General features: G+C 39.1%; 1 protein-coding gene across 1 annotated transcript in view; it reads right to left on the bottom strand.

Annotated features, from left to right (window-relative positions):
• pde4ba (phosphodiesterase 4B, cAMP-specific a) overlaps positions 1-12226 on the bottom strand; it is a 67636-nt gene that overhangs the window by 16014 nt on the left and 39396 nt on the right. Inside the window, exon 6 of the mRNA XM_079244865.1 lies at positions 95-207. Coding sequence (XP_079100991.1) covers positions 95-207 — 113 coding nt within the window. The remainder of the gene's footprint in view (positions 1-94; positions 208-12226) is intronic.

Raw genomic sequence — 12226 nt, 5'->3', positions numbered from 1 at the left:
TATGTAACAAAATCAAATTAATAAATCAGAAAAGACTAAATATGTATTTAGAAAAAAAAAAAAAAAAAAAAAAAAAAAAAAAAGCCAGTCTTACCTTGTTGGAGGCCATGTCACTGACAGAGCGGTAGGTCTGGATCGTCTCCAGCTGCTCCAGACACCAGTCCAACTCCTCCATTGTCTCCATGGCCAGCTTCTGGTACGCCTCATCTGTCAAACAGCCGGCACACAGAGACGCACGGTCAGAACAGACGGTGCACATGGAGCCTAAACGCTGCCTGGCCACTCCCAGGCAACATTCACCCACAGGTCCCGCTAGTTCTCTCTGCTGTTGGTGCTGCTGAAAGGGAGGAATCGTTAGCTGTGGCACTCGGCTGCAGCGCTCCTTCATCATGAGGAGGTTGACTGCGGTGAGCTGGTAGGACGTGCAGCTGTCAGTAGAGCAGAGGAAAGCTGGGACCTGACCTCACTCTGTCTGTCACACTAAACTTTTCACGGTGCACATGCGTGTGACACCCCCACCCGTTTCACATGAGCGGAGGTCCTGAGCTCATGTGCATAGAGTCAGACCCCGTTTGCAGGAAACCTGATACCCCCACCTCTTTTCATTGCTACACACAGCTGCACTTTCCTCCAACTAAAAGGAAGCCAGCAGAAACATGCTTATTACAAACATATAGAAACTAAATTTCCAAAGAGAGAAATGAAAAATATTAAAGAGTGGCTTTTTATTACATTTCTCTAATTCTTTGTATAGTACTTTTGCACATACACTTTATATTCTTGTAGCTAAATGTACGGTAAACATTTTAAACAGTAAGCATTTTAATTATCAGTCTGAATTTTCTGGTTTATGTAATCTATCAGAAAATGTCAAACATCCAACCAAATTTTCTTCCTCCAGCAGTATTATAGTTTGCAATTTAATACACTCTAATCTTTATATTTAGCACATTTGATCATAAAAACAACCAGCTTAAACAGCTGTTTCACAGACAACCTCAACTCTACGTCAAAGTTGGAGCGAGTACATCTTGGAAAGCAAAGGATAGTGCAAGGAGTTGGCTTGTAGAGTTAAACTGACACACACACCTACCCACACACATCTGCTGCCCCAGCATTGTGTATACTCTGGGTTTCCTAGCTGCAGAGCACAACATGGCAGCAGGGCTGCACTGCGGCGACCTTAGCGTGGCCACGTAGAATGTGTCCCCTGCTCTGATCTCCTTGCCATCAAAGACTCGAGCCTGTTTGCACTCCCAAACATGAGAGGCACCTGGCACTCTGCCCACAGCCTTCCTTCAGTCAGAAGAGGGGTCTGAGAGAAAGACGTGTGTGTCTTTGGTTTTACACCCGTATGAGATGTTGCTTTCCAGTATTTCCAACAAGCCTGACAGCATTTTCAAGTGCAAAGGCTCTTTTTCAGAAAACTTTTCTCATCTGAACTTCTCCACATAAGGGAGGAATAACAGCCATTTGGACTGTAGAAAAGTTTGTCATCATGTCGGTTAGAAACTGACGAAACATTTCTTTTCTTACTCTTCAAGATCATTTTGCAAGATCGTAAGTACACAGTCATTATCGAAGCTCGTGGCCACAGTTGTGTTTACCACATCAAACCGGAAAAACTGAATTTCTAATCAAACTTATCAAGTCCTCCACTTTTCTTTTCTTTTTTTTTTTAACCCACTGTCAGTTCAGTGCAGGAGCAGATCAGAGGCATGCAAAGGAACAAGACATTCTAGTTACACAGAGCCTTTCACTACTTTCAGAAGCCTGATTTAAAAACACAAATATGGGTATTAAAATCTGGTTCAGAGTAAAGACCTAAAACTGGTCAAATGACAAAGTTCTTGTGGGTCCCTGCTTACTAAGTCCATTTTCTAGGTTGGTTCCAGATTCACTTAACTATAACGCTTGTATAAGAGTGTTACTGTGATCCCTGGCAGGAACCCTGAATACCACCGGACCTAGTTTCCAACAAATCTTAACAAGTTGGAAGTTTTTGATATGGATTCTCAGTTATATAAGCAGCAGCTCCAACAGATATCAACTAAACTTAAAGGACAAATCAAACTGTGCTACAATCTTAAAATGAAACCAAACTGTTTTAGTGATGTTTTGCAGAGATTGTTGAACCTCATTATTTTCCTTTTTACAGAAAATAAAGGTAAGGAAGTTGTTTAATGATGTAGAACAGATGAAACCATGACTTCCACTGTAAGATTACTGACATTTCAGCCATGTCAAATGCAATTAAAGAGAAAATTATATTTCTCTAAATTTCAAGGCCAAGTTAGAGTGATGTGCTTAAAACCGACTTTTTCAGCTAAAAACAACCTGCACGAGACGTCGAGGCAGATTTTACATCCAGATTTTTGCATTCTGTAATGATTTGTAAAAAGCACTGAGCTCCTACTACAACGTTTTTTTTTTGTTTGTTTTTTTAACAAACAAGTGCTTTTACATACAGTACATGTGGTATTTGCTGTGGTCAGATGTTTTGAAGGGAAATGTCTGACACACGCACACACACTCTAGCCCTAAATCTTTGATAGAGGAGGGGATTTCCAGCGCCTCCACCCAGACACAAGGACCTTTCTGATCAGCACTCAGACCTACATTGAGTGTCCCACAGGGATAGACAGGAAACACACACATACAATACACATGTACAGTCAACCCACACAAAGGTCTCATTACTGCATTCACACACAAACATCCATCAACATGTGCACTTTCCAACAGAGGCAGAGCCAACATTCTGCAGAGGCTAGGAGGGTTAGGAGGGGTATGAGGTCACTGCTCTCTGGTTCAACACCATCTTTTTTGTCATGATTTCTATATAGTATTACATAAATATATGGTACGCTGTATTTTATATTGTTATAAAACATTCAGTGGTCAAAGTAATGAAAAAACACAGAATAACACAAAATATACAAAAGAAATCTTGAGAAGGACAGCGTGGACTGAATGAATAGTATTTCACAGTTTACCTACAACTCTGGACACTGGAAAAAAACAACAACATATAGATGTTTTTATGGCTTTTAGTCCCTTTTTTATTTCCTTTTTCCCATTATTGAATAGAATCTAGCATACATGTTAATCACATAATCAGCACCGGTCTCTGCTTAGGACAATAAATTTGCTTCATTTTTTATTCGCAAGGACGTTAATTTATGAATGTATCCATATTTTTTAAAGTAATCCTAAAATAAACCAAAATAAAAAAAAATAGAAACACTCAATTTCTTTCTTGTTTCATCTGGTTTGTTTGTCATCATTCTCTGAGTTTTGTTTGTTTAGTAACTACTTTTTTGTTTTATTACAGGATTAACAGGAGTAATGTTATCTGTAATCCCAGCAGCTTCCAACACAGCAATGCCTCCTTCTTCATGAATAAAGACTTGATGTGTATTTTACAAAGAAAATTCTATTAAAACTTGCAGAATGGAAAAAACTAATCTCTTTGCCTAAAACACCCATATTAACCTGCGTGATTAGAGTTGTGTCTGTAATCTTTGGGTAAAATGCCCATATTGTGTCTCATGATGTCTGTTTCTTTGCCCTTTCTGTGTTTTTTAGATATTCTCTCATGGAGAGCCATAACTGACCATCTTACATTCAAGCTTTTCTTACTTTTGTTGCCTGCTTCATGATGTAACACAGTGGTAATTTTCCTGTTACATCCATATTGAACAACGAACAAGTAACTGACTCCGACTTTTGTTCGGCCTTGATGAGATCAGAGCTGGAACACTTTTCCAGACAGAAGGACAATTTGTTCCATAAATATTATGAAGGCACTTTTAGCCTACAGAGCAGCTGTGAAAAACAATTTTTTACTCTCAGATTAATTATCTTCCATATAATCAGTTTTATTTACTTTTTGTCCTGAAATATCTTTTTAATTCCCAGTAATTTCATGCCCAGTAAATTGAAAGATCTTTCTTTATAGATTGTGACCTTTATGCAATATTCTCTCTACTGCACACACAAACAGATTATTTCAGGAGTGTTGTGCCAACAGGCCCCCAGACCAGACCGGAGCATGTGAATGTGGTGCAGATGCATCTGTAACCCTCGCATGATGATACAGTTTCATCCCTCTGACGAGATGTTCGATGCAGCTTAGCTGGGGGGCAATTTTACCCAAAATCTATACTGTGGTGAGATGGTTTAATCATGAGCAGAGATGGTGCACAGGCATACACGTGCAAACAGAAACTCATACACTCTGTATGATACAGAGGACAAAGACTTATGTTCATCATCATTCTTATGAATTTCTGCTTTTAATTCACAGAGCAATTTCTCCTCATCTAAGTTCGAAGGGTGACGTGCCACATTTCCAGCGAACCAGTGTATACAGACCACACGCAGATAAAAAGAAACCAAACTTTGACATTGGCCAACTGGCTGCAGCGCCTGAGACAGCGTGAGTGAGCCATTCTTCAGCTGCATCTTTTACCAGAAAGAGGATGGGTTGTTCTGAAACCCTCCATGGGGTTACGCAACACTTCCTAACAAAGAGCTGAGATATTACGAGGAGGCAGAGGTCTGTCGTACTGCTCATCTTTACTTCTTAGAAGCTCAGTATGACTTTAGCTGTACTGACCAAAATTTTCAGAAGTAGGGTGGAGGGGAGGGCGAGTGGTAGAGTTTACAAGATTCTTATGAGTGGATTAAAACATTTATGTAAGTTGGGTTCTGAGAAGTCAAAATGACCTCATGAGTCTGTTTCCCTGAGTTGATGTATCTGATTTACAAGGAGGTGGAATACAAATAATGTCTCCCAAAATGATGTCACGCTTTTGTGGTTGTCAATTAAAAACATGAAGGAGAGAAAAGCAGACCGCATTCTGATGCAATGGGACAAAAGGCTTCGGGGGAGTGTCTAATGCTTACATTTATTGTTCTGGGCTGCAGTGTTGGTAAAGCATGCCGATGCATTTTTCTTGTGGTGACCCTCCAGAAGTGGAACTCAGTCATATTTCAGACGCTGATTCATGCATGAAGAATTGTAATGTGTTGCAACGGCACATTTTCAGATCATTTCTAAAAGGTTCAGTTAGTTTAAGTAGCACATGGGTAATAAAACTATGAGGGGGATGTAGGACAAAAAACTGTCCACTGCGGTGACCTGCCACAGCAGGCGGAAAAAAATAGCTCAAGTCTGTTATACATCATTTTTTGGATCTGTTAAACAGATTTTCTTAAAAGGTAACAGTTCTTAAAAATCATCAACAAGAATCCATAAAGTTCCCATTTTCAGGCTCTGCACTTTGTATTTTGCTACTGAATGAATAAATAAAAACATCTCTTAAAACAGACTGAATTGTAATCTTTTTTTTTGCCAAGTAACAAAAACTGACTCAGGGATTTATTTGTTTTTGTTTTGTCTTGTAAAAAAAAAAAGGGCTTTGTGATGTGTTTACTGTTGTAAAAAGGAAGCATTCAATGCAAGTTTGACTTTTTAGCATATCTCAGTCATGCAGATACACAGTTATATGACTTATGTGAAGTCTGACTTGTGGCTTCTCTGTGTACGTTTACACACACACACAAAGTTCGTCATGACCACCAAACACAACACATGAAGTGGTTTGAATCAGTCAGTTGTAAAAACTACAGGTGACTAAATGTCAGACCATGATGGTTGCTCTCCTCCCCCGGACACGGGCTTCCATATCCTCTTCATAACATATATCGCATTTTGTGGTCTCTAGAAATTTAAGGGTGAGATATTTTAGAAGATTAGCTGCTTTAACTTTGAAATTAATAACAAAAATGCTCTTCTGAGTTCTTAAAGGGGTCTTATTTTACATAGTATGTGATGTCTTTGAGAAAGCTTTTTTTAAGTATTAATAGTAATTCTTCTCTTACACTCTTATACTCCAAATATTGGAACTCTTTTGATGTCTTAGTTACATTACTTCAAATTATTTATATCTGTATTCAAAGCTATCCTGCAAAAATAACACAGATGAGGACAGTAATATCTTGCTTGGAAGCTTCTCTGCCACACTTTAGCATTTTATATGAATTTGTTTTCATTTTAGCTCAGCTGACAGTCTTTTCTAAATTTTGACATTGTGAGATGTCAGCAAATAGTTTTACATCATGTTACTTACTGTAAGTGAGATAAGGAACGTCCAACCAATGCATAAGTATAAAAAAAGATAAGATTTCAAATGTCTGAAACATGGACTGACATGCTAAAGCTCTCCTCAGAGGTAAGACATTACATTCCCTTCCCTTAAAAAAAAAGAAAAAAAAAATTGAATTCTTTAAGCACTTAAGACACTTAATTTAATTTGATTCAGCTCAGACATGTGATGAATTATCTATTTTTGTGGAAAAAACTTTCCACAAAGTTTGGGTTTTCCAACAGTTTAAGGTGGGATTTTTAATCTGTCTTGAGCAAAAGCGATTAAGGTGATAAATGAAACCAGAATCACGGGGCCACCGCCATCTCTATCTTGAACTTCTCATGTTTACTTGTCTGCAGAACGTTCTTCTCCACCAAGCCATGCCTTGCATATCAGACTGTGACGCAAATACGCAGTTCACACACATGCATGTAGCTAACATGCTGAGATACAGAGTGATTAATGTCCGTGGGAGGTGATAGTGAGGAGCATAATGTGAGGAGTGTACCAGGCTTGGAGACAGACAGCACAAGGTCTGAAGGTTAACTGAGGTCTGAGACATATATCTTGAGGTCTTACATGGAGATCTCAGTGCTAAAAGAACCGGTTATCATGTTCTGATGTAAAACAAAATTCGTTTTGGTTCTTCCATCTCTCAACGATAAAACAAAGACGTCAGAGAGGCCCCTCGTCCTGAGTTTAACAGTCCTTGAGCTGCACTGTGCTTTACTCTCCATCTGCTTTCATTTTCAAACACATATTTTCTGCTTTTCTTTCAATTTCAACACAATTTCTCTCTTTTTTTGACCCCCACCCCCTTTCAACTTTTATCCCCATAAACATGTAGGCTACCCACACAAAAACACTCAGACATGCCAACAGACCGAGCTTTGTCTGTTTTACCTGAGGTGAACTCCCACACTGGGAGCGACAGCACCGAGTAGACTGAATGGATCTCATTGTCATGGTGACTGACATTTGCCCCTTGGGTTGATTAGTATGGATCAGAGGAGCCTTAAACCCAGTCAGCCAAGCTTCTGTCACTGTTAATGTTTTTTTTTTTTTTTTTTTTTTTTTTTCTTCTTCAAAGCAGCTTCCAGAGTTCCTGTCGATCTGAACAGCTAGACAGTGTACAACGCTACCATATATTTTTCATTCATACAACACTTTCATGCATTCTGCAAAGAGCAGAGGGGCTGGGGGTTGTTGGTGGGTGGGGTGTGTTGTTCTTTAATGCTCTGTTATAATAATACATCAACAATTATGGTTGAACTAGTCAGACATGGACCATTCATGGAGCAGATGTGGCACGAAACGCATCTTTTTTCCTTGGCTACATCTGCACTTAACATATAAGGCAGAAATGGCTGAGAAACAGGCTAAATGAGACAGTGAGCTTTAGTCTTTGGCATTGTCCTCTGATATTTGTGTTTAACTGAGGCCAAGCAATCCATTTATTCCCCAAGACATTTCCTGAAATGTCAAGAAAAACATGACTGTCTTATTAAAGTCTTGACTGTATTTAGTGTGCAGGCCTTGAAACTGAGCCATGGACAGAAAAGATCTGATGAAAAGGGAAGGAAAGGCACCAGTGGGGCTTGCGTGCAGTAACGGAGAATTACTGTCTGTAGTAACATCTCAAGAGCAGCTGAAACAAACCTCAAATGACCTCATGCCTCCTTATGATGGCTAAGCATGGTATGCAAGTCCAAATCCAGCATATCTGTGTTCTCGTGTGTTTCTGTGCATGCTTTTCATGACCACATGACAAAAATTAAATAAAGCCAATAAATACTTTTGGCACTGGTTAGCATACAAAATTAAATTTAATGTGTTCTGGTTTAATGAAACTTCCTGATTAAATACAACTTTAACCCGGGATTGGGCTAATTCAGCATGTTACTTCAATAATCTACAGCAATTCTTGAATAATTGCATTTTTGGATTATAAATGAAGTTGTAACACAATTTATTTTTCTTCAAATACATTATTAAGGTGATCCTGCCTGTCAGGAACTATTTTTCCTGTGTGGAGTGACATGAGTTCACTTACAAAAGTAAAAGCCAGACATTACCTACATTTCGTTCTACTAAAAATGTCCAGAAGAGTTAGTCGTCTCCATGTGCTGTGTTACCCACAACCATATACAGACTTGTAACACTGATCAACACAACAAAATAGATGCTACAAAAGTGAAATAAAAGAGGTTGGTCACATTACTACAGATAATCAAACCATGATCTGGGCATTTTACCTCTGTTGATAATCAGAGGGTAATTTTGCCATCAGCCTGGTTTAGACAGCTTTTATGTTTTTATACAAAGAGGACACAGTAGTGGTGGTGTTTTTTTGGCAGGAGGGAGCCCAAAAGCTTCCCAAATACCCAAACAAAAGGGCCTGTCTGTGAGGCAGAGAGCGTTTGAATCCATCTGCACTGAGCTGAACAGGCCTGCTGGCAAGGGAATACTTCAAGGGAAGGGCAGCCGTCTACTTTATGACTCTGCTGACGTCAATGGCATAATTCAAATACTTGCAGAGTGCATGCTTCCAGCTTTCTGAGCCTGCTCTCTCTTTCTGTGGTAGGCTGAAGCTAAAACCTGACGTGGAACTCGACTTTAGTCAAACAAAACAAGAAAACAACAACTGGAACGGATAAATGTCAGGTCGAGCTGCACAAAAGCACATGGCATTCATTTGTTTTTCATGCAGATATCACAAGAACAGGGTAACAGATTTACAACACTTTGAAATCTTGAGTGTTTCGTTTCCAGAGAGCAAAAATATATTTTAGCAAACAATTTTGTAACAAACCCTTTTACAGACTGCTGTAATTTTAGCAGGAACTGCGTGTATATTGTAAGCTTTAGTGGTAAAAAACAGGAAGAAGAAAACCAAACTGAAATTAATTAAACCATTTTCTTTGTAGAGCTATTCTCTGTTTATAAGAAAAGGGAAGTGACACAGATTGGTGATGCACTGCAGAACAACAATGTTGTGCTTATTTACTTTAAGAAGAAATGTTCAAATGTTTTCTGGCTCCACTTTTCATTACATTGCAACAGCAGCATCTTTAGGAAACATTTGTGCAGTTTGGTATTTTTAGAAGGAATAAAATCAGCAGATGATGCGTTTGTGAGCAAGGCCAAGATTAACAAAAACAAAATTCATCATTCATTTTTTCATAAATAAGATAAAAGAAATCACATTTTATGCCAGTTTATTAAACAAATTTGGATGTTCAGGCCCAAATGAATAACATTTTAATGACAACTGCTTGTCTGAGATGACCATTACTCTCATCAGACGCATGGTTAAGACTCAGACTTGTTCTTTATATAGCAAACAGAAAAAGAAAATGATTTCCATCCATCGGACTTACTGCACACACAAGTTTTGGAAAGATGTGTAGTTTAAAATGTGGTGCACATGCTGCAGTTTTCTGACATCAAACACACGCTGTTGACTTGAGTTTCATGTATAAACAAAGGCAGGAAGTTGAATGCACTGAGATCTGGTTTGTGTAAAAACCTTCATGTTTAAAGTGATGCTTAGGAGCTCCAGAGCATCAGATCTTCCATTTACAGACTAGAAGCAAATTAATGCCAGAATTAAATTCAAAGTACAATGGACCAACATTTTTACTTGACCTACATTACAAGTCCACACACGCTCAAGCTAGTGGGTCCTATCCAATATCTGTGGATCTCCCTTGGCTGGGAGCTGCAGAAGCGTGTGCCAGCAAGTATAGAGAGCTTTGAGTAGGGTAAATATTTGGCACAGAAGCTTGTTTATGACACTGGAGCCTTTAAATGTGACAAGACAGGCCTGGTCTCTGCTTCTCAACACTGGGATTCATTTCAGTTAAACCATGAACTGTAAATTACCACAGCATCAGTAAGTACTTGATGAAAATAAAAAAGGGAGACACACACACACACACACACACACACACACACACACACACACACACACACACACACACACACACACACAGAGATTAGTTTATGTGACTTATTAAGAATTTATTCCTTTTGGTTGTCTGTGAAGTAAACTGATTGAAGAGCCGCACCAGTTGTTTTGACTCTCACCGTGTATGGAAACCTCCAACCCTTTCTGACCCTGTCAGGACACGTGACTGACACTCATGATCTGGGGGGTGGGGGAGTGGTGGTGCGTGTGTGTGGGGGGGTAAATGTGACCTAGAGCTATAGCAGTAAGCCAACTTTGTACTACATCTAGTCTGAGATGGTCATTACTTTTACCAGAGCCAAATACAACCCTACTTGTAATGCATAACAGACACGTGAAAGGGAATTTAGTTTTTTTCTCTTTTACAGGTTTGAGCTTTTTGGTTTTTCAATAATTTCCATCATTGAAGGTATAAAAGGGCAAAGGTAAGTCACAACAAGAAAGTCCAACAGGGCATCAAATATACTCCAGGCAGAGACTCAGCCATCCAACAGTAAAACATAAACTTTAAATGAAAACTGCATTTTATAATCTACAGAAATACAGACAGAACAAAACTGACAAAAAAAAAAAAAAATCTGAAGGAATCATTCACATCCTTCAACGAGTCTGAGCCAAAATGCTGGAATTCTCTGCCCGTGGAGTTACGCTCCATCGTGGACCTGCCGTAGTTTCAGGCCAGGCTGAAGACCTGCTCATCACTTATGAAATGAACCAATGCGTATAATTCAATGGTTTACTGTGTTTTTTTTATTCTTGCCTTTATCTCTGTCTTATATTATCTTAGTGCTTTGTTTAACACCTCATAAACAAACTTGACTGAGTGAGTGGACTCATGAAAATGGCATCACCCATGATGGTATTTGGTCAGGGGTGTCCAAAATCAGTGCTAGGGGGCGGCAGCCCCCCAGGTTTCTGACGTATCCCTGTTCTAACACATCTAGCATACATTAAATGGATTCAACAGCCAATAAAGTTCTGCACATTGACTCATTAATTTGAGTCAGGTGTGTTGGAGCAGTGATACATGGAAAACCTGCAGCACAGTCGCCCCTGGAGACCAGATCTGGAAACCCCTGCTGGAGAACTGTTTGTGCTGTATTTGGACAGGGAAGGTATACTGACAAGGTATGTTGGTTTTTATTTATGTAATTCATTTATTTTTATGAACTTTTTTTTAATGCAGTCCCTCATCTTGTAAATAGACTTAACTCCCACATCTGTGGTCCTTGTCTCGTTCCCTGAAGATAAGCTGTGAACTGAGCCTGCCGCACGAGGCAAACTGCAGAAAAAGGACTGCTATGTCCCGATGCAGTTCAGGAAAGAACAGCTGGAATTTGTCACTACAGTGAGACATCTGAATGTATGGCTGAGATTTTTTATTCAACATGTCATAGTTTTCAATCAAGACATTCACACTAAAATCACCCACATAGCACTTACTAAACCTCAAATTAAAATAAAGGCATTTCATAAATCTTTGGTTTTGTTCTTTGTATTTTCGACATTGAAGCCTGGAAACATTTACTGTGAAATGCATTTTAGTGCTTTTTTTTTTTTTTTTTTTTTTTTAAATCTAGTTTCAATCATGTCAGCTAATGGCAAGAACGTAGTCACTCAACTGCACCGGGATGGCGAATGTTCAGGAATAAGTCTGGCAACACACTCCGCATTCACTTTTCAGCTTTTGAGTAGGAAACATCTGCAATGCCCAAGTCCTGCGTATTGTTTTTCCACTGGTGGCAGCTGTGTTGGCATTGAGGGATTTCCAGACTTTTGGCTGGAGCTTAGCGACATTTCCATATTCTGTAAACTTATTGCAACCAACCGCAACAGGTAAATGAAAGTAAACAGAAGCAGAGGTGTTTCTAAACAACTTGAGAAAAAACAGCTATGTTTTGTACAAGTATAACAGTTGATAAAATCAGGACAAACAAACTAAAATGATGAGCAACTACAAGTCCAAGTGAGACAAGAAAGTAACAACAGCACTGACATACAAGTGTGTCCTTCCATCAGATTGTGGTAATGAGCTAAGCTCTTATGGAACAATTTTCCAATGTGCTTCAGTCCCTGATATTCTTTTCATTTACCGCTCTGT

This window comes from Telmatherina bonti, assembly GCF_933228915.1.
Source record: "Telmatherina bonti genome assembly, chromosome: 8".
Lineage (NCBI taxonomy): Eukaryota > Metazoa > Chordata > Actinopteri > Atheriniformes > Telmatherinidae > Telmatherina > Telmatherina bonti.
This window is presented reverse-complemented; position numbering and strand designations above follow the sequence as displayed.